The sequence below is a fragment of the Ranitomeya variabilis genome, chromosome 1 (genome assembly GCF_051348905.1).
Source record: "Ranitomeya variabilis isolate aRanVar5 chromosome 1, aRanVar5.hap1, whole genome shotgun sequence".
In the NCBI taxonomy this organism is placed as follows: Eukaryota; Metazoa; Chordata; class Amphibia; order Anura; family Dendrobatidae; genus Ranitomeya; species Ranitomeya variabilis.
The window spans coordinates 81,653,866-81,677,856 of NC_135232.1; the positions used below are offsets into that span (position 1 = coordinate 81,653,866).

The 23,991-nt window shown below is 46.4% G+C and overlaps 1 protein-coding gene across 1 annotated transcript in view; it reads right to left on the reverse strand.

Annotated features, from left to right (window-relative positions):
* NNT (nicotinamide nucleotide transhydrogenase) overlaps positions 1-23,991 on the reverse strand; it is a 115,733-nt gene that overhangs the window by 63,497 nt on the left and 28,245 nt on the right. The window contains exons 3-11 of the mRNA XM_077285404.1: positions 21,005-21,234; positions 19,878-20,095; positions 18,719-18,806; positions 13,487-13,575; positions 13,057-13,244; positions 11,972-12,105; positions 8,369-8,560; positions 4,640-4,793; positions 4,389-4,550 (exon numbers count right to left, since the gene is read on the reverse strand). Coding sequence (XP_077141519.1) covers positions 4,389-4,550; positions 4,640-4,793; positions 8,369-8,560; positions 11,972-12,105; positions 13,057-13,244; positions 13,487-13,575; positions 18,719-18,806; positions 19,878-20,095; positions 21,005-21,234 — 1,455 coding nt within the window. The remainder of the gene's footprint in view (positions 1-4,388; positions 4,551-4,639; positions 4,794-8,368; positions 8,561-11,971; positions 12,106-13,056; positions 13,245-13,486; positions 13,576-18,718; positions 18,807-19,877; positions 20,096-21,004; positions 21,235-23,991) is intronic.

The following is a 23,991-nucleotide window of genomic DNA, read 5'->3' on the forward strand; positions in this document are numbered from 1 at the left end:
CAGTTACTTTAAATGTAACATTCCAGTGATCTGTATGTGGGTTAGAAATTGTGCTTTTTACTTTGTTTATTCTTCTTTAGATGTAATTTATGTTGTTCTGCTTTCCATATAGTACAGTCTTTCTTTAAATGTCCCTTTTTCTTACATCTGAAACATTCTCTTGTCTCTGTATTATGGGGCTTCTTGTCGGTCGCTTTAAGAGCATTTTCACTAACCCTTTCATTGGAATCATTTGTTTGCTCTTTCCTTCTATGATATTCATCTATAAAAGTATGGTCTTTACAAACTCTAGTGCAATGTCTGCTTCAAGTCTTGTCTCTAGTGCATTTATCAGAGCAGAGTATGAATCTGATAAACTGCACAATAATATTGCTGCTACATGGCTTTCCTTAATGTCTTCACCGACTGATCTCAGCTGTGTTACCACCTCCATCATGGAGTTTATATGCTCCTGCATGTCTTTCCTTGCACTTAATCTAATCTTGTAAAATTTTCTCAGCAGGAATAGTTTGTGATTTAAGCTGGATCTTTCATGTAGCATTCTCACATTGCCTTTGCTATATTCTCATTCCTTAAGTGGATTAACTGATCATCCTCCACTAATAAGCTGATAGTAGCTCTTGCTCGTCTGTTTTTCTTATCCCATGTCTGATTATTATCATTGGGTCTGTCTGTAGTGATTACCTCCCATAAATCATCTTTAGACAACAACATCTCCACTTTGAACTTCCATAACTGATAGTTCTCATTGTTTAGCTTAGGTACTGTGAGTCTCAGCTCTGAACTGCTGCTCATCTTTAACTTATTTGTCTTACTTGTTTGGAGAGAATTGCTCTGAAGCATTTTTTTGCATTCACCAAGTCCTTTCTGTTTTCTATGCTGGGCCCATAATCTGTTGCATAGTTTGGTCGCAGAAGAAACTTGTGAGAGTAGATTATATGGAGTAATTCAACCATTATCTTCACAAAGCATGAGGCACATGCATCAGCTTCTTAATACAGCATAACAGGAAGTCTGAAGGACCTTATACAAGAGAGAAAGTGAAACCAAAGTACAACAAGTATATGCATTACATTCAACTAAGCATATAACACTAACATTGCCATCTACTGTCAGAAAAGTGGAAATGCCTCCTGCACACAAATAAGTCTGTATCTGTTGCATATCTGCCAACAAAAATGAGCAATTGTAAGTGCACAGTGCTGTATAATATGATGATTGCAATATATTAGAAGGATAAAAACGTTGATGAGGGGAGGAGGAGGGTCTCTTTAATGCCATCTATATGAAGGAAGTTGCTTTATTTTGCACTTAGGAAGCAAACAAACATAAAAATAGTTCAGGGTATAGGAGTAAACACACTAAACTCTAAAGCGCTGTCCTGCTAAAAAGACCCCCAGCAATAATGTAGCAGAGTATTTGGTTCCCCTACGGTTCTATAAAGGGTAAATTAAGCATTACAGTGTTTTTATTAAAACATTTTGTCCATACAAGCAAAAAAACAAACAAATATATGTGAAGTCATGTAATTGTTTTCTTAATGTCAGTACGGCAGGCACAGCCCTAAACGACAAGGACAGAAACCCATCCCCAGTCAGTAGGCTGCCGGTCCGCCCCTGGAGCAGGGTATATATTTTAAGCTCTGTTAGAGGTTTAGTAAAAGTTGCCATAAAACATTGGATTATTATTTTTGTTTTCTCTCTTTTTTCTCCCCAGAAAGGATTTTTATTATTAGAAAACTGAAAGAGCAGAGACCATTACTTCGGTTTATTAGCAGCTCTGTTTCATATACTGCTCTCTGCCACAGGAGGTCCGATCCCCCCCAGCAGGACGCATATTACTAAGCGCTGGAGCACGGCCTAGTAAAATCATTTTTAATGAACACGTTCTAAAACAAGAATATTGAAATTTCACAGTATGGAACCTGCAGTGCAACTGGACAGGATACAAGAGAGCTGCAAAAATTAGAGGAGACGGGGAGGGGGGAGATCCGAGACACGCAAGTTGTCGACGGGGAGGGGGAGATCCGAGACACGCAAGTTGTCGGCTGCAGAGGTCAAGTATAGAGAATGGGAAGACTTACAATACTACGCTGTAACAACGCGTCGCAGCCTGAGCGATCTATCTAAAGCATCCATTTATTTAATCCTGTGCAGCAATTTTAGGAAGAGGGAGAAGGTTTTCAAGAGGCTTCTACTTTTTGTGTGTTTTTGGAGTTTTTCTTTTCCTTAAGTGTTTTTGAAGCATTTGACAAGGAGTTGAAGAGGTGCTTTGAAGTTTTCCACCTCTTTTCTTTTTTTTTTTTTGCAGCACTTTGGCCCAACTCTGAGCAATCTGCATTAAAGAACATAACTTTAACGCTGAGGTTCTGGGAACCACGTCAGCAAGAAAAGAAAAAAAACTGATAAGTACAGCAAAACGGATTTTCATTAAAGTCAATAGGAAAAAAAAAAAAGTATTTAAAGAGTATTTGAAACGGTTTTTGATGTGAATTTTCTAGTGGATCTTGTTCAAAATACTCCGCATAAAAACTGAAAATACCCATAGAGTATACGCACGTGAGGTCTTACTCAGGTGGATTCCACTTGAAACCCGACTAAAGAAAAAAAAAAAATAAGAAAAGCGGAGAAAGGAAAAAATAAAAAAAAATAAAAAAAAAAAACGTAAAAAAGACAGGTCTCGCAAAGGATGTCAAAAAATACATAAAAAAAAAAATAATTGTGACGTTGCATGCACATATCCTAAGGGGATCATCAATTGCGATGTCAATCTCAATCGAGAAAGCTAGTTCCCCCACTGTTTGTTTCAGGATCATGCAGAAAATGCTGCAGTCTGTCAGCAACAAACACAGGAATTAAAGGTGTTGTCCAGTTAAAGCATGTCATCACCTATCGGCAGGATAGATAACTTGCAGATCAGTGGGTGACCCAAACTCTGGGACACAACAATCAGCAGAATGTGGAATTGCACAGCAGATAAGACGCCAACCAAGTTCCCATTTATTTCTATGGGACTGCTGGAAACGTGAAGTGCAGAACTCGGCACCTCCATAGGAGTGATTGGAGTGGCGGTCGAGCATGTGCGCTGCTGCCCCATTTTAACGAGGACAGAACTGGTGTGGGTGCCAGTGGTCGGACACCCACTGATCATCAAGTTACAGATGGTTGATAAAAGGGGTTATCTGGTGAAAACAGCTTATCTCCTGCTGTTTAATCCAATCATTGGCTGGTGCTCCGTCCCCTTAGGGTACTGTCACACATTGAAATTTCCATCGCTACGACGTTACGATTCGTGACGTTCTAGCGATATCGTTACGATATCGCTGTGTCTGACACGCTACTGCGATCAGACACCCTGCTGAGAATCGTACGTCGTAGCAGATCGTTTGGAACTTTCTTTCGTCGCTTGATCACCCGCTGACATCGCTGGATCGTTGTGTGTGACAGCGATCCAGCGATGTCTTCGCTTGTAACCAGGGTAAACATCGGGTAACTAAGCGCAGGGCCGCGCTTAGTAACCCGATGTTTACCCTGGTTACAAGCGTAAACGTAAAAAAACAAACTGTACATGCTCACCCGTCGGTGTCCTTCAGGTCCCTTGCCGTCTGCTTCCTGCTCTGAATGCCGGCCGGAAAGTGAGAGCAGATCACAGCGGTGCTGCGCTCTGCTCTCACTGTACGGCTGCACTCAGAGCAGGAAGCAGACGGCAAGGGACCTGAAGGACACCGACGGGTGAGTATGTACTGTTTGTTTTTTTACATTTACAATGGTAACCAGGGTAAACATCGGGTTACTAAGCGCGGCCCTGCGCTTAGTTACCCGATGTTTACCCTGGTTACCCGGGGACTTCGGCATCGCTCCAGCGCCGTGATTGCAACGTGTGACCGCAGTCTACGACGCTGGAGCGATGATTATACGACGCTGCGACGTCACGAATCGTGCCGTCGCAGCGATTAAAATTTCAATGTGTGACGGTACCCTTAGCTAAGGTGCAGAGCCAAGTTATATTGTCCTACCACCAGGAGTGCAGAGGGGAGAGGATCCTGCTGCAGTCAGACTCTTACATTCACACACAGGACATTTTGGTGGAGGAGGAACATGGCTGAGCTCCTGAGACATGGAGATTTCCATTTCTATTTCTCTGCTTTCATTGTGATATGAGACAACATAGGATAAAAGAAGAGAAGGGGGTCATAAAGTTCTGAATAAAATCTTAATTACTTTTATTGTTCTGCATATTTGTGCTTGGTGTTAGTGTCAGAAGCTGTCTGTACACGTCTGACATATGAGGATAATTTCTGTGCTGTACTTAAAAAGCACAGTACAGTTATGTAAAAGTGTTATTACACAAGTATACAAAGAAAACACATGGCCCAACGTGGCACTCACCTGAGATGGCATTGGTAACAGACATGAGTGGGGAGTGGAGGGCAGGGGTGACCCCCCACACCGTGTGGTAACCCACAATCCCAGCCAGGCCAAAGGTGGTCACCATCTGGGTAAAGGCAGAATGAGGAGAGGCAATACCGAGCCCTAAAAGGGTGCCGAGGCCTGCGGGGTGGCAAAAAAAATAAAAAAATTTAATACAGGAAACACTTTTCTTGTTAGTGATGAACATGTGAAGTACAACGTCTCTGTACCGGCGGTGTACGCGGTGGCGTTGGTCATGGTCTTCCTAAAGGGGGAAATAGCAGCCGCCTTTTCAGCTTCCAGCTCGGCCACGGACTTATGCTTTACTGGCGCTGCAGTTGGGACATTATTAGGCTGTGGTGCTGGGAAGATCACTTTCCCATCCTACCAGAAAAAAAAAAAAAGAAAGGAAAATGCTGTCAAAGAACCTTAGTAAAGTGATATTAAAGGGGTGGTCCACTACTAGGACAACCCCTTCTTATCTAAAATGATTGGCCCCGATAAAGTTTAAAAAAAAAAACCTCTACTCACTTCCTGCGCTGGCGCCGTCACAGCGGTGTCGGCACTTGCCCTCTCTGGGGCGCCCGAGCGGTTGTGATATCATGTGATTCTGTGCGCCCAATCAGCTCTGGCATCACTGTTCCCGCCTTCTTTCGAATTGAACATGAAGAGGAAGTCCCACCACCTGCAGCCCTGACTTTCTCTTCATGTCCAATCCATACAAGGGCGGAGACAGTGACGCCAGCACTGATTGGACACCTGGGTCACATGTCACACAACCGCACAAGAGCCCCAGGACAACAAGTGCCAACACCGCTGGAACAGCGCCAGCACGGGAGTATAAGCTTTTCTATTTTATCGGGGCCAAACATTTAGATCAAGAAGGGGTTGTCCTTTTAGTGGACCACCCCTCTAACCGGATACAAGGCATCAATCCGTATAGAACTTACAGATATAATTTTACAGAACTAGTGCAAAAGTCGGTAAATTACATCACTGAATTGTTCTCTGCGGTTACCAAACCTTTATAGCCACATGACAGCCCCCAGTGGTATTGGCATCCATCTTTCCTGGGGTCCTGGACTGACAGTTTATCTAGCTGTGCACCGACACGTGGGTAGAGGGCAGTAGAAATACCCTGGTCCGACATCCGTCTCAGTCCTCCGTGGCACAACAAGGGCAGTGTGAACTTCTGTACTAGCATTTTTTTTTGCCCAGGGCTTTGGTCACCTTTGCCACAATCTAAGCCCCCTGATCCATCTTGGTCAGGCATCCAGTTCAGTCCTCTGTAGCACAAGGACCAAGGTAATGTTCACTTACATGCCAGCAATTTTCTGCCCAGTATCATGGGCACCTCTGCCACTTACTAGGCCCATGATACCCCGTGGTCTGGCATCTAGTTCAGTCTTCCATGGCAGCAGGTGGTGTTTACTTCACCACCAATTGTTTGTTGAGCGTCGTGGGCGCCTCTGCTGAATCCTAGGACCCATGATTGACCTTGGGTTGGCATCCAGTTCTTTCCTCCATGGCAGCTGGACCAGGGTAGTGTTCACTTCTGCACTGCCAAGTCGCCTTTGTTGCTTTGGCCATTAGCTTGGCCTCTGTGAGGAGTGGGCCTAGTACACAGCAGAGTTGCCCAGCCAAGGATTGTTGGCACAAGAGTTCATGCTGCCCTGGTCTGGCTGGCACATAGGACTGACCTTGATGCCAAACGAGGGTAATCTGAAGAACTCTAGAGAAGGGCAAAGGCGCACACAGTAGGGCAGTATCGTTTAAAAAAAAAAAAGACCACCAAAGAGGGGGTGTAGCGCTCACGTTTAAGTGTGAATATCCGCTGTTGCCCCGAAGCTGGAAGAGATATCTTCCAGATTATTTCCAAGAATGGAGAGCATCACGTTAGAAGGGCTGTGCGAAATAAGGAGCTTCAGATAAGCTTTTTTTTAAAAGAACCAACGCATTTCAGCACCTTTCTCACAGGCAAAACAACCAAAATGGCATTTGTCTTTTTGATCTTGAGAAGGGCGCTGAACTGCATTGGAAATACTAATATAAACCGTATCTTAAGCTTCAAGGCTCCTTTTTTCGCACAGCGCAGCCCACCTAACGCGATACTTATATGATGTATGACATAAGCAGTCGTGCAAATGACAAATCAACACTGACCCGTGAGTACCAGCGCCTGGCCATCCGCAACAGCGCCTGGCCATCCGCAACAGCGCCTGGCCATCTGTGTGCACATGTCTATAGCCGCTGTAGCAGAATATAGTAGCTGTAATCAAAGCCTACGTCGGCATACAGCTATCAAAGTTTTTGACATGATGCCGCACAACCTGTCCTTCCACCCTAGAACGCATTCAGCAGACTTGGTCCCTTTAATGCACCTTAGGACTAATTTTGTCACATACCAGATTATTGGAATTGGCAAAATTTGGCTCCAGATTAGTGGAATATCTAAATAATACATAAATTTTTTTTTTCTTAATAAATTCATCTGACTGTCCGCCCCCATGTTTAACAGGCAGAATACCAGAGAAGGTCAGCGCTGCCAGCCCCATATTAAAATAGCAGCAAACTCGTCGCCTCTGGTGATTTACGGCCTCGCGTTCGCTCATTACTGGCTTATTGTTATGTGCCGCCGCTTTATCAAACAAAAGAGCAAACAATTGTTTCTGGAACGGCTCTCGTGTCTCGCAAAAAACGCTTATTAAAACAGAACTGGCACGGGAGCCGTGTAATTAAACCGTGCGCAAACACAAAGCAGATAGGAAATGAAGGCCTGCAGCCTCCCGGCCTAAGCTGCACACAAGGCAGCCTATGCTTGGACCTGGCGTGGGTGGGCGGCCATGATGGCAGACAGTAATTAGTGCGCACACAGGGATTACACCGAGACATTTAATAAACTTATGTACTTTCAACTCTATATTCACATATATTTACTGCTGGAAGGAGACGAGGCCGAGAGCTGCACAAAGGCAATAACCTCTCTCTCCGCTGTCCCATACGTACGCCACACATCACCACTATAGGACTGCCGCAACTACACTACAAGGGCTAAAAACTAGACCGGGACCGAAAGGAGAGACTACGAGCTATAACCCCGTCCTACTTCATGACAAATATATCATAGTTCAGCCAGACTCCTGGATATATGTATCCTGCTGATCCTGGGGGTCTACGCCTGGCACCCAGCTGTTATACAAGGACTAATGAGGGCAATGATCCCGAGTACAATGCCAACATCTGAGGCCAGATGGGCACACCTATGGCTGTCATTACAGAGCTCTTATTAGACCCTGCCAGAGACGGAGGCTAGTCAGAGCTCTGTCCGCGTTAACACAGAACAATTACAGTGCAGTAAAGATGTGTTGTCTCCTGTTGAGGATTTTGAGAAGAAATTTATCTGTGGACACTGGCATAATTCACCAGAAGGAACTCTTAAGACACTGGTGGAAACTTTTTTTTTCTTTAATTGCCCCCAAAGAAATTGAGGGAGAAAACACACACACACACACACACACACACACACACACACCATAATAAGACATTCTGTGAGTGTGGAGCTTGGTATAACCCTGCCCACACCACTGATTGGCTGCTTTCTGTGTACACAATGCATGAGCAGAAAGCAGCCAATCAGTGGTGTAGGCGGGGTAAGACAGAGCTCATGAATATGGAGGACTACCTGGCAGCAGGTTTACTAGTCCTCTAGTGATAATCTCCTGCTGAGAATACAGTGATTTTATCAAAACTACATCCAGCAGCCCAGTACGTGACACGTCACTGGAATCAAGGTCTCTTTTCATACATTATGCTGCTCTCAGATCAGGTGGCAAAAACCGGGTGACAGATTCCCTTTAATGGTTTGAGGCTTTGTAATTCGAGCACTGTTCACACAAGAAGGTTACTTGTTCATTAATGAACAGTTGAGGTTGTACAGACTGCAGTTTTTCTGCACTTACATTCATGACCACTGTTCCCCTGATGACATGGTCCATGGTCCCGTAGTCGAACTGATCCTTGATGTCGTAGTGGTAGTTCTCCTTGTCTGGGCTGATTGCCTTCAGCAGCTTGATGATGTTGTTGGAGTAGAGCGTACTGGCTTGTGTGGCCATTCTGCTGGGTAGATCTGTGTAGCCGACGTGCGTCACCCCCTACAGAAACATTACAATATATTAATGGGGAAGGAAAGCTTGGTATATGCAGCTGTCGTCAAGCCTGACATCCCGAGTGGCTAGACATTTACGTCCCATGACAATAGTAGGTAAGGTCCTCTGCAGATCTTAGGCTGCCAGGCGACAGCCCAGCAAGACTCTTCGCATAGGGTTCAAAGGAGGACGCCCGCCATTACAACATATCCGTACACAAGATAAAACTGGGGATGACACCAATCCCAAGAATGGGGCTTAAGATTCCCATAGGAATCGAGTATGTGCACCACCGCTCCATTAATAGTCAATGGGATTGATGGAGACAGTTTTACAGTGGGTTTCCCCTTTTAACGACTTATGACGTGCTATGTCCATCATAAGTAGTCTCCCTGCCTTTGACATGGGCTTGCACGCTGAGCCCGCATCTTTCCCGGCAGATAATGGCTGATTTATCATCTGCCGCTAAGGCTTCTTTCACACTTCAGTTTTTTGGTGTCAGTCACTTCCGACATAATGACGGATCGACGGATCCGTCACAATAGTTGAAAAAATGGATGTAACGGATCCGTTTTTTTGACGGATCCGTTACTCGGGGGTTGTATATACTTTTTGGAGCATGCGCAATTGAAAAAAAATTGAACAAACGGATTGGGGCGACGGATCCGCCGAAATGACGGTCGCGACGGATCCGTCGCCCATAGGTGGCCATTCTATGAAATGACGGACGCAACGGATCCGTCGCGATCTGCCATTTCAACGCAGACAAAAAACGTTGCAATGACCGTCAATGTCTACATGACGTCCGCCAAATTTTGACGGATCCGTCGCATGACGGATGGAACGGACGACCATCTGTCACAATCCGTCGCTAATGCAAGTCTATGGGGAAAAAAACGGATCCGTCGAAAAAAAACGGATCCGTTTTTTGAGGAAAATGGCGGATTTAGACTGACGCCAAACAACTGAAGTGTGAAAGAGGCCTAAGAGCCGCGGGTGGGTTGGCACTCATCTGTTACAATGCGATGGCAGGGGGGCGCAAGTGCTGCTTCACAGCTAATCGGTCTGCCCGCAAACTGACTGCGGGACGCTAATGAGTTACCAGGAGATCCAGGGGTCTGCTGAAGACCCCCGTGTTTGTCATCACAGCACTCCTGCGAAAACCACCCTGTGGCTGGCATTAGTGGTGAGTGAGCGTGCTCGGATAAGGTGCTAGCTGAGTATCTCGGGCGTGCTCAGGAAATATGCCCGAGTCCCCGCGGCTGCACATGTCGCTGCCGGCACACAATCTCCCGCATGTGTCGCGGCTGTCCATCAAACTGGCAATCCCCACATGTGCTGCAGCGGTCTCGCGGGGACTCGAACCTATCTCTTGAGCACGCCTGAGATACTCGGATAACACCTTCAAATCCCCCAAGGGGAATAACATACACAGTGAAAAGCAAAAAAAAAAAAAAAGGTTTAAAAGAAAATGGGAAATTAAAGGAGTTCAAGTCACCACCGTTTTATAGCATTTAAAAAAAAAACCCACACATTTGCTATTGCTGCGTTCGCAAAAGTCCCATCATAGGGATATAACTATAATTAGTCCAACTGGTAAACAGCGGGATGAGAGAAAAATTAAAATGCCAGAATTGTGGTTTTTCGGCCGGCGCAATAAGAGGTAATGAAAATATCGTATATACCCAAAAAAGATAACAAAATCATCAGCTTGGGGAGCAAAAAAACAAGCCCTCGCACAGCTCCATATCCCGAGAATAGAAAACGTTACAGCTCTCATTAAGTGTAAAAAAAAAAAAAAAGTCAGAATTTTTTTTCTATACTTAAAGGGATTGTGCTTAGTAACCTACAGACAGTGTCAGGTCGGCACCATTATACTGATTACACGGATACCTGGTGATGAAATCAGTCTTGTGGTTGTTGTTCAATCTTTATTTTTAGTTTTGAGTTAATGATATGCTCATGCTCTGGGGCGCTGTCCACGCAGTAGCGACTATCGGATCACCGCTATGTACACCGATAGCTGCTACTGAGCAGGTGCGGTGGTCGCCATTTTACATTTTTTGTTATACTCCTCAGGAAAAGCTCAACCACATGTAGTAACTACACAGTAAAGATGCGATTATGCTGCAGCTCAGGGGCCACAGCCGGCACCTGCCTGCAGAACGCTATTTATTCTTCACTATGTACAGGTATTCATTATGTACACTAGGATGCAGTCAGTGAGGGATCAGTGACCTGTCAGCAGTCTGCATTATGAATAGCTAATCACAGCACCATGTGAAGACCCCCACAGGCCGCCCCGGAGCACGGGCATGTCATTAACTCAAAACTGAAAATGAAGATTAAACAACAACCACAAGACAGATTTCATCACCAGGTATCATTGTAATCAGTACAACGGCGCCGACCTGACACTGTGTGTAGGTTACTGTGCATAATCCTTCCGACAGGTTCCCTTTAAGGAAAACTACACGTTTGGTATCTGCGTAATCCTACGGACCTGGAGACTCATAGTGAGAAGAGTTTTACAGTAAAATGAATGATGCAAATAAAAAATAAATAACAATTGCAGAATTCCACTTGCTTTGATATTTCGCCATACTAGGAATTTTTTTCCTGCTTCTTTCCATTATATCAGATGATAAAATGAATGCGGTCATTCAAAAGTCATCCCGCAAAAAACAAACCCTTACTTGACAATATCCAAAGAAAAATAGAAAGGAAAAAAAAAAAAAAAAAAAAAGTTATGGCTCTTGAAATAAGGGGAGGGAAAAACAAACGCACAAGGACAACAAAAAAAAAAAACCCCACCCGGTCCTAAGTGGGTTTCCACTTTTACTGGGCAAGTCAGATGTCAGTCACCCTTCCTGCCGGAGCCAATGCGGTCCTCTCCCCGCTGCTCCTTTTTACGGCAGTGACGTCACGTTGACAGCGGACATCACCGCTGCAGCCAATAAGCAGAGACCGGAGCAGCAGCGGGGAGTAACATCTGACTTTATTATTTTAGCCCAGTACTAGCCATTAAAGGCCAGATAGCTGGACATGGAAAACCCCTTGAAGGGCATGTAGTAACACCACAGCAATAGAACGTCTACTGACATATCCGTGTGGACACTACATCCAGGGGGACGTTTTGTCCCATGACGGCCATGCTCGTGCATTGTAATTTCTCATTTTTTGGAAGTTAACATTATAGAGATTATAAATCTAATATTTTTTGTTTTAATAAATGAAAGACCTGAAATCATGTAGTCTCACCGGAGGGCACGGGGCCGGGTCACTTGTGCACGAGGTTCCGACAATTCTCTGTCCCCACAGCCAAAACTAAAGCTTTGCGTTTAGTGAACGTGGCCACGTGATGAAGACCACCAACAAGAACTAACCCTACGGTAACGATGTGGGTAGCCAACGTACCTTATGTACATACAGTTCTCCGGGTTTGGTCGTTTCTATGTTTCCACCGGCCTCCGACGCAAGGTCAACCACCACCGAACCTTCCTTCATTAATTCAATCATGTCTTTCCGGAACAAGATGGGCGCCCTTTTACCTGCAGACATAACACATCTGACTTATAGACCAGTGATCCCCAACCCACAGATCGAGGTGCAAAATCCTACAGGGTGAGACTCCTCAGAGAAAGCAGAGATGGTTTATTACCCCTTCTGCCTTCCGGATCACCGTATCAGAGTTATGTGTATAGTTTAGGAAGAAGTGACGGCGCTTCCTCCTCCCATAACGAAGATCATGTGATCGTCAGGAGGCGACAAGGGAGCATGAACTCACTCGGCGATCACATGATCTCTATGACAGGAAGAACGGGCGAATGGGTATGTGAATTTTTGGAGGAGTTTTCCCAGAGTGGGTCCGTTCCAAAAGAGGCTTTAAATATTGATTAAAAAATAAATAAATAGTTTGAAGAACTATTACATTTCTATTATAAAACCACTTCGCTGGTCACATAGATGTTCATTCTTTTCTTCCACTTCAGGTTTTGAAAAACAACTCTGCAAGAAAGTGGTTTCCACCAGAAAACTCAAAAAGGTTTTTGAACACCACAAAAAAAAACCACTATAGATATTATTGCTTTCTAATCTGTATGCACAGAGCTCGTTCAGCGCTGTGTATACAGCCATCAGGTAGGCAGAGATGGTTATAAACCTGCTCTGCCTTCTCTATGGGGATTCCTACCGTCTCTGACAACTAACTCCACACTCCTGCACTTACCTCTTTACCGGCACAGACCCAAGATATATATATATATATCACTATCTATGTCCCTGTATTGATCAGGTATGCACATTACAAGAGCGGTCTGCACTTCTCTCGCTACAAGCGCCACAAGAATATATTGCCCTGCTGGGTCGGCCACATTCATGCACTGTATGACCATACTAAACCGATGGACTAATGCCACAACCTCCAAAAATAGCGGCCCTTGTATTAGTCTCCACTGTTACCAGTGCCGGAGGGGGTGCACACGCGTTGCGCGCCCCAATACCTGGAATGAGGGCAGTAGTGATGATGATGTCCACGTCCTGACACTGCTTGGCAAAGAGCTTCATCTCGGCATCGATAAACTCCTTGGACATCTCTTTAGCATAGCCGCCCTGTCCCTCTCCGGATTCCTGGAGGTTGACCTCCAGAGGTTCAGCCCCGATGGACTTAAACTGCTCCAAGGCTGCGGCCCTGAAGAGCAAAGAAGTCAGTGAAACGCATCAAATGCTGCCGCCCCACAAGGCGGATCATCAGCTACATAACATTGTACTTAGACACAGGGACTTAGATATGCTTTTTGCTCCCCATCTTATGGTGTCTAAAAGGAAACTGTCAGCAAGCTGGTGAAACTACAGGAAGGTTTACACTCTGCTGGTTAGCGGCCTACTGTTATTACACTGCCGAAACTTGTACAGCTTTTGTGATTCTTCTACCTGGTATCAAATCCACGAACAATGGCACCCATAGATTTAGCAGCTCCTGCAGCAGCCAGACCAGCAACACCACCGCCAATAATAAGGACCTACAGAAGTAGCAAAGGAGAACGTCTTCCATTAACATAAAGCCGCAGTGCCTTATTACAACTGAATATGCATCATGACATCACTACATTAAAATAAAAAATACACCACACAAGAAGGAGGGGAAGAAGCCATGCACCTGCCATCTTGGAACCAGAATGGATGATTATAAGCAGCATTATGCAGATACTTCTATATGGGAAGTAAATATTTTAAGTCCGCTCTGGTTTCATAGACCTCACTGCTCGCACAGCAAAGAATCCAGGGTCTCACCGCTCGCACAGCAAAGAATCCAAGGTCTCACTGCTCGCACAGCAAAGAATCTAGGGTCTCACTGCTCGCACAGCAAAGAATCCAAGGTCTCACTGCTCGCACAGCAAAGAATCCAGGGTCTCACTGCTCGCACAGCAAAGAATCCAAGGTCTCACTGCTCGCACAGCAAAGAATCCAAGGTCTCACTGCTCGCACAGCAAAGAATCCAGGGTCTCACTGCTTGCACAGCAAAGAATCCAAGGTCTCACTGCTCGCACAGCAAAGAATCCAGGGTCTCACTGCTCGCACAGCAAAGAATCCAAGGTCTCACTGCTCGCACAGCAAAGAATCCAAGGTCTCACTGCTCGCACAGCAAAGAATCCAGGGTCTCACTGCTCGCACAGCAAAGAATCTAGGGTCTCACTGCTCGCACAGCAAAGAATCCAAGGTCTCACTGCTCGCACAATAAAGAATCCAGGGTCTCACTGCTCGCACAGCAAAGAATCCAAGGTCTCACTGCTCGCACAGCAAAGAATCCAAGGTCTCACTGCTCGCACAGCAAAGAATCCAGGGTCTCACTGCTTGCACAGCAAAGAATCCAGGGTCTCACCGCTCGCACAGCAAAGAATCCAGGGTCTCACTGCTCGCACAGCAAAGAATCCAAGGTCTCACCACTCGCACAGCAAAGAATCCAGGGTCTCACTGCTCGCACAGCAAAGAATCCAATGTCTCACTGCTCGCACAGCAAAGAATCCAGGGTCTCGCTGATCGCACAGCAAAGAATCCAGGGTCTCGCTGATCGCACAGTAAAGAATCCACGGTCTCACTGCTCGCACAGTAAGGAATCAACAGTCTGATGATTAAACCTTCCAAAAGTGTACACAGTATTCCAAGTGTGGCTGTACTAGTGACTTGTATGGAGGCAAAACTATGTTCTTTTCATGAGCATCTGTGCTCCTATTAATGCATCCCGTTATTAGCCTTGGCAGTAGCTGCCTGACATTGGTCAATAAAGTTGAGTTTTCCGTCCACCTAAATCTTTTTCAGTGATTTTATTTTTTTTTTTCTGCGCTCATCCATACTATGCCACAGGATATAGAATGCCATCTTGTATGGATCAGTGCGGTCTTAGGACTTGGATAGTTTGCATGTGAGGCGTGGATGCCATATGGTGACACGTTTAATACAAAATACACAATTAGACCGGGGGCCACGACAGTTGAGGCACAGGGTACAGAGCCTGATCATTTATCTCAGTGTTGGAATCATCTGGCAGACCACATATCATACTGAGGGCTAAAGCCTCAGATCATCAGTTGCACTAAAATATTATATCTCTGATTGATGTCGCTTAGGTCAGTGTTATACACTAAAGGGATTGCTATTAACAAAATTCCCAGAGTCATAGCGATAGTCTGGACCCAAGCACATACACATTAGGTGCCTCCAGACAAATAAAGCTCCTTCTCAAGAAAGCGGCGTGGTTAAGCCGCGAAACGCGCGTCGGGGCGCTCTTTTGTTCTGGTGGGACCCCCCCTGCTTTGCCCTCTCAATCGGTAAGCTCACCTATGGTATCCACTATATAACTATGCACTATGCACCTTTATTATGGCCCTGTTTTGGCTACGGCACTAGCGGTGGATATACTCTGGTGTCCTTATAACCAATCTTTTACTGTGGGGGGCTTGTTGTTCTCTTTTTGCTCTCCTCTTATGCTTACTCATGTAATTATATATGGGGGCATTACAGGGGGTAGTTCCCCTTCTTGTGCTTGACTGGGTAACACCATTTATTTGAAATATATTACTGTTTTAATATTATTGTACTAATAAAGGATTTTTTGTTACATAATACTATATGCTCCTTATTTTCTCCTGCTGGTATAACTAAAGGGATTGCTTAGCTTTGGGGATACTTTTTATTCTTGCATAAATGCCTGTATTGTTAGATACAAATCATTTTTACAATTGGGGTTTCCTTAATTTTGCATCCTTTGCCTTCTATAGCCTCTGCATTGCACTACTGATTGCTGCAGAATGGGTTAACTGAGAATCTGTCAGTGAGCTCCTTCTGATGATCCAATGTGAACATTTCTAACTGTTATTTGTCCTTTTTGAGCTCCTCCCAGCCAATTACAGACCACATCAAAGTTTAATGTAAAAAGAGCCTATGAAAGCAAAACAGCAGACTCACCCAGGGCGTGCAGGCCTGCATATAGGCGCCGAGACACTGCAGGAGAATTCAGGTGGTTGGTGTGACTAGCACCGCTGCGCTCTGCTATGTGGGGCCTCCACAATACTCTATTTCGCTGGGATCTGCTACATTGTCACTTTATACCTCCTGATCTACCCAGCTCTGCTAGATTTCTACTGTTACCTCAGTTCTGCTATATTGTCTATGTGCTTCTGTACATATCCAGCTTCGCTGTGTTGCTGGGCTCTTCTATATAGGCACCAAATGGCTCCTGACAGTCCCAGCCCAACTACATCGCAGAGTTTTACTACAGTGACACTGCATGCCGCATAACATACCCAGCACTGCCACATCACTGGGCTCTGCTACCTCGTCACTATGACTCCTGACATACCCAACACTGCCACATCACTGGGCTCTGCTACCTCGTCACTGGCTCCTGACATACCTGGCACTGCCACATCACTGGGCTCTGCTACCTCGTCACTATGACTCCTGACATACCCGGCACTGCCACATCACTGGGCTCTGCTACCTCGTCACTGACTCCTGACATACCTGGCACTGCCACATCACTGGGCTCTGCTACCTCGTCACTATGACTCCTGACATACCCGGCACTGCCATATCACTGGGCACTGCTACCTCGTCACTATGACACCTGATATTCCCAGCACTGCAACGTCGTCATTATGACTCCTGCCAAATGCAACACGGCTACATCACTGGGCTCTTCTTTGCTGTCCCTCTATGCCCCCTGACATACCCAGCTCTGCTACATTGCCACTTTGCGCCTTATGACATACCCAGCTCTGCTATTTTGCCACTGTGTACCTCGTGACATACCCAGCTTTGCTACACTGCCACTGTCTACCTCCTGACATACCCAGCTTTGCTACACTGCCACTGTCTACCTCCTGACATACCCAGCTCTGCTATGTTGCCGCTTTGTGCCTTATGACATACCCAGCTCTGCTCATCACTGGGCTGTGCCAGGGTGCCACCTGACATGCCTAACTCTGCTATGTCTCAGTGAGCCTCCTGACCTCTTGTGCTCGGCCACTGCTGCCCTACTCCCCCAGATGGCACTCAGCCTCTATGGCCTCCGTGGTGTCAGCCGGACCGCCCTGCTGCCCCCATTTTGCCTGTCCGTGTGGCGTGGACCCCCGAGGATCCTCCTCACCAGGCGAGACTTGCCGCCACCATCACACACACATTTCCTGCGGATCGCACTCTTGCACAGAGTTTCCCACAGTCTCGCTCTTTCCTTGTTCCTCAGGTACAGAGGAGAATGCTGTGAAGTCATTCGAGGACTGCGCTCCCCGCACACGGCGCCCTTCTTGATGGCTTCCAGGCCGTCGGATGTTTATTTTTACGCTCAGTCTAAAGTGATTCAAAATAAATTCTCTCTTCTAATTCCCCGATCAAAATATAAGTCGCAGATGTTCATTAATATGCAGACGTGTCTCCGAAATAAATGGGACCGCTTGCTGCAAGCACCGAGAGGGTGGAAACACGGGCGGCGGAGACCGAGATCAGACACAGGTGACTCATATCTGGCGCACGGTAATCGTCTCAAGGAATCCTCAGCCAACGCTCATACACAAATCCGCCACTAGAGGGGGCCCCGCTCATGGATTTGGTTAGCATGTAGTAAATGTAGGCTGCAGTGCGCGACCGCTGTTAAAGGGAAAGTCTGGGACTGAACAAATGATGAGCGAATGTGATATCTGTGGGGGTCCGACACTTGGCACCCCAGGCGATCAGATGCAGTCAGTTCCAGCAATGCACAGCAGTCCCGTACACCATTTAGTGGCCACTGCTACTACTCAAATATAAAAATTATAACATTATGGCCTCTAATAACCAGAGCTGGCTTAAAATAATAAAATCATATGCTTCCCACCCTCCCCCGGTCCAATGCTAACCATAGCGTCCCCCAGAACACTATAACCGGATTCTGATTAAATCCTTACCTTGGTTGTAAATTTTGGGGCATTTGAGAAAAATAGTATTGAAATTGTATGCAAATGAGCAGTAAGTGCTTTGGGGCGGGGCGTAGCACTTACAGCTCTCCCACCCTCCCTTATTTCCCGTCCACCGCCAGCCTCCAATGTCTGACTAATTTTACTGACTTGCCCCGACCCTTCCTCACTGCTACTCCTTCCCGCACCGTTTGTCTCCTCAGATGGTGGCGGCACATGCGCAGATTAATAGCGCACGCACCGCCCCGGGCCACATTCATTATACAGATGCCCTCGGTCTAGGAATGAAGGGTCCGTCACCCATGTAATGGGAGCCATGGGGCAGAGCATTACTCGGCCATTTATCATTTGGGGTACAGGTGGAGGGAAGGTTCGGGGTGTATGCCGTCTAATGACTTACCCCCCCGAACACCTTGTAAATGCAGCCTCACATCACACAGATATTAATACGTGGTTTAACCCTTCACAAACCTGAGCTGCGACCTACAGACTCCGTCATTACTTGGCCTCCTGCACCAGATCAGCTCAGAATAAGGAAAAAGCAGCCCTGTTCGGCAACTAAGGCCCCCACATTACACAGGAGCCGCGTCATGCGGATCCAGATGCAGAGCGCAGCGGGGAACATCAGCGGAGAGGAGCGACGACACGGTCTGGTTACTGCTACAATACCGCCATCTAATGGCTACTGTGGAAATGGCAGGAGAAACATACTGACCTTGGCAGGCGGGACCTTGCCTGCTGCGGTGATCTGCCCCGTAAAGAAGCGGCCAAAGTTGTTAGCGGCCAAGACCACGGCTTTGTAACTGCAAAGAACAGACGTGTGAGAATCTAGCCACCGATACCAGGCATGCTGAGGAGGTCAGATCACTCGTGTATATGGCTGACGCGGAAGAAACCGAGTATCAGGACATAGACAATTCTTCCATCTCATTAACTTGTTTAATGATCAGTTGAGGGTCACCCCTCCTCACCGATCCTGAGAGATAGGAAGTCACATGGCTGACCCCCTTATTGAATCCCTTCACATTTTATATGATGTGGATCAGCAAGTTCAACCCCCATCCACCCCAAAACATTTATATGGGAACATATATGCGTTATTCCATGACGGAATCCGGAGAAATTCATGGATTTTTACAATATGCAAATGAGGCATTAGGTGCTTTGTCAAGCCCAGAGCACATAATGAAACTCTGCCTCCTGAGGTGATTTCCATCACTCACAGAATGAGGTGCTGTGCGTCTTTCATCAGGCGCCAACCAGTAAATGTACCGCTGTGTTAGTTCGCCGCTTTCCTTGCTTTTGCACACTAAGGTGCCCTGCGGGAGACACTGCGGATGCACCGATCAGTCTGGAAGAAAAGGGACGCTTGGACATCCAGGTGTACACGGGCAGTGCATGGGCAGGACAACGCTGGACCCAAGCTCCGTAGCAAGACACCTTTCTGTGCAGACGAGAGGAAAGTGGCAATGGACGTAGGCGCTAGATTTCCTGGCTGGCACATGACATCTCAGAATCATGGAGCCCTCACTCACAGAGGAAAAGTGGAAGGAATCTCAGGAGGGAGAGTTTTGTTAAGTGCTCTGGGCGTGAGAAAGCACTTAACTCCTCACTTGCATAATGTGAAAACCATGGATATCTCCAGACTCAGACCACAGACGGTTATAACATGGAAGTATCCCTTTAAACCTATGTATTGAACCATAACATGAGGCTGTTTGCAGGCATCCCTATAATGTTTACCGCATCACAAGGCCAATACACAGCCGCTGTGTGCTCGAGGTCAGGTCAGCACGCTTTGTGCCATTGGAATGATACAGATTGCTCAATGACCCGTCATGGTGGGCAGCAAACAAGCATCAAAGGATCCTCACCCAGCAATGTTTGCCATGGAGCTCAGAGCGTCGTATCCCTGCGCGATGGTGACACGCGGCACCTGGTCCATGGCCAAGACCGTCGTTTTCTTCTCCGATAGTTTGTTCAGCAGATCAGAGTTTTGCGCGGGGTAAATAAAACTGATGAGAGTGGAGGCTGGCTTCAGGAGGTCGACTTCATGGACTCCCAGCGCCGGATTGAGCATGGGTGCTCGTACCTGGGGGGGGGAGCGGAGAACCAAATCACAGGGTCATCACATGCATAACTACACAGCGTACATGTCCTAGTACCCACCGGCCAACAGCACAGCCCTAACATCCTGGCTCGGTGGTGCAGTCTGTACAATAAATGGGTCATTTACACAATGGCCACTTCTTACTTTTAGAATCAGTCAGAGAAGTGGGGGCCGACCTCTGGGACCACCACCACTGTCAAAGCGAGGGTCTGAGGGACAGAGTAAGTAAATAATGTGGGGAAAACTGCTGGTTTGTAGCTAAAAATGGAAGTGTAATGTGATGGGTTTTTTTTTTTTTTTAGATACTAAAGGTGATGGACAATGTTTATCATCGCTGGGGGGCTGGTGGCCGACACCCCCACTGATCGGCCAAAACACTGCAGTGAAGTCTGCAGCTCCGCGATGAGATGTTGCTCTATGGCAAGTCTATGGGTCCGTACAGCAGTCTGCGCAGCACAAGCACGAGCTGACAATTTCAGAGCGGCGTTTTCACTTTATAAAACTTTTACAACATGATAGTTACACTATATGGTGAGGATCTGCCATCAGACTATGCTAAATAAAGGTGAACGCAAAGATTCACAGGAAAGTGAACCAATGGCCACCGGACAGTAGCACTGCAGACCTGCTGGCTGCGGCATCCTCGGCGCCTCTTCTATTTCTGGACCTGCACGGTGCTGTGCCACTGGACCAGGGTCCTGCCAATCTTTGTTACTCTAGTATGGGCCTATAAAAGGCAGCATTGTAAGAGGACAGGGCCACTCTCCTAGTAGCCAAAACAGAAATATTACACCTTTCGGCTAATAAGAATCACAGAATACCCCGGACACGAGCACGGCGCATTCATGAGGAGAGCGTCTTTTCCTGCCACCCAGAAAGGATCAGACTTACTTTGACAACCAGGTCCGAGGCCAAAACTTCCTTGGTCCCCTGGATTTTGGCCCCGACCTCTTTATACTGGTCATCAGAGAACTTAGAGGAGTCGCCGGCTCCAGATTCTACGATGACATTGAAGCCTTGTTTAACCAGAGCCTGGACCCCGGCCGGGGACAACGCCACCCTCTTCTCATTCTGGAAGATCTCTTTTGGGACTCCTACAGTCAGCTGTTTGTATGGGATACCTGAAGAGACAAAAACCATACATCCAGTTATTACATAGGTTTGGACACTGAAGGAATCCCACCCCCCATGAGACTCTAGAGGCTTCAAGGTCCAACTACCGAAATCCACGCAGACCGACTGACGTGACTAGCTGCAGAGCTACAACGAGCGTTCAGCATATACCGGGCAAGTGAATGGGACCGAGCAGCCGTACCAGACATTGCCCCAACCGAATGTATAGACCTGTGCCCAGTCCATGCTAGTCAGGACACTGCAGACCTTTTCGGACTCTGTGCACCCTCGGCATGGCCACGTAGTTAAGTGCACTTTCCCACCTACTTATTATCCATCGATCTTCGTCCTCTTCGCTTTAAATCTGAAGCCATCAATCAAGAACGAAGAAGGCGAGGACTGATGGGAAACAAGTAGAAGGTGCACTGGAAGGAAACAAGTGACGATAACGTGTAAAGGTATGGAAGGTTGTGTAGATTTCCATTGCAAAAATGTAAAAAAAAAAAAAAAATCTACATCCATCACATACACTCTAGGAATAGTACAGCTTGTAGGACACGTAAGGACGTCTACCTGCGAGTACTCTACGGCATGGTCTATGTCATGTCCATACAACGCAGGGATGAAGTCACGCTGAATGACGACAACCCCATTATTGCCCAAAAGCGGTAATGTGGAACAATCAGATTCATGTCATTTTCTGCCAGTGGGAGGTTGCCTCTTCTCTCTATTTACAAAAAAACAAAACGGAATTGGTTTTGTTTTTTTTCATCTGCCTGTGTCCTCCTCACATAAATCAGAACAGATGGCTTCATTCAGTAAGAAAGCGTACGAGGAGCCAGGTAGGGTCACTGCCTTATTATGGGGCAAGAGAGACAATCCTTCCATAACTGATCAAAAGAATGGAAGTGTAAAGTGTCAAGATCACAAAATGCCTCTGCCTGAAGAGGAGCCATGTCTGCTGGAAGGGGAGAGTCGGGAAGACCCCCATACACGTGGCTGGCTGGTAGGGGGTCACAACAGGCGGATGGCTATATGCCATGAATAGAACAGCTGTCATACTAAAGGAAATAGGAAATTAAAAACTAAAACATACTTGATTTTTTCCCCACTTTAGGAAAATGTGTACAATAAGTATGAAGAAGTCTCGGCACATTTGACCTCTGGCGTCAGCAGTGAAAGTCAGCGTGGCTGGACGATCCACAATCAATCATTAACATCCCGGCTTATCTGGTTTTCTTCCCGGCTGGTATGCACTCAGCTTTCTAGCTCATGATCTTCACAAGCTATGAGGGCGTCCAGCTCCGACTGGAACATGTGCAGTCTGAACTAGATTGTGGCTCATAAGAAAATATTGTGACCCGTCATATTTCTGTAGGCAGCGCCCATTTCTCATACTAACAGAGGTAATGAATACTACAAGCATCTGTCTCCTTAAAAGTTCTTAGACCATAAAGATATCCCATTAGCGCTGGGAGTCCCCCTGCAAAGCCACCTTCACAGGTGTCTCATCACTCCAACCACAGACTTATAAAGATGTTCGCCCCTTTCAGAAAATCTTACTCCCCGGCTATCCACCCACCTACAGTGGGGAAAATAAGTATTTGATACACTGCCGGTTTTGTAAGTTTCCCACCTACAAAGAATGGAGAGGTCTGTAATTTTTATAGTAGGTACACTACAACTGTGAGACAGAATCTAAAAATACAAACCAGAAAATCACATTGTATGACTTCTACATAATTAATTTGCATTTTATTGTATGAAATAAATATTTGATACAATAGAAAAGCAGAACTTAATATTTGGCACAGAAACCTTTGTTGGCAATTACAGAGGTCAGACGTTTCCTGTAGCTCTTGACAAAGTTTGCACACACTGCAGCAGGGATTTGGGCTCGCTCCTCCATACAGATCTTCCAGGTTTTCGGGCTGTCCCTGGGCAACATTGAGTTTCAGTTCCCTCCAAAGATTTTCTATTGGGTTCAGGCCACTCCAAGACATCGAAAGTCTTCTTACGGAGCCACTCCTTATTTGGCCTGGCTGTGTGTTTAAGGTCATTGTCATGCTGGAAGACTCAGCCACGACCCACCTTCAATGCTCTTACTGAGGGAAGGAGGTTGTTGACCATAATGTGGCACACATGATCCCCATCCATCCTCACTTCAATACGGTGCAGTCTGTTTGTCCCCTTTGCAGAACAGCACCCCCAAAGTATGATGTTTCTCCCACCATGCTTCACAGTTGGGATGGTATTCTTGGGGTTTTACTCATCATTCTTCTTCCACCAAACAGCAAGTGGAGTAGATACCAAAAACTTCTATTTTGGTCTCATCTGACCACATGACTTTCTCCCATGCTTCCCCTGGATCATCCAGATTGTCACTGGCAAACTTCAGGCCTGGACATGTGCTGGTGAGAGCAGGAGACCTTGCGTGCCATGCAGGATTTTAATCCATGAAGGCTTAGTGTGTTACTAACGATAATGTTTCAGACTATGGTCCCAGCTCTCTTCAGGTCATTGACCAGGTCCTCCCATGTAGTTCTGGGACAATTTCTGACCACTCTCAGAATCAGCCTTACCTGACGAGGCGAGATCTTACATGGAGCCCCAGATTAAGGAAGATTGACAGTCACCTTGTGTTTCTTCCATTCTCTAATAATTTTGACAAGACTTGTTGAATTTTCACCAAGCTGCTTGCTATTGTCCTGTAACCCATCTCAGCCTTGTACAGGTCTACAATTTTGTCCCTGGTGTCCTTAGAC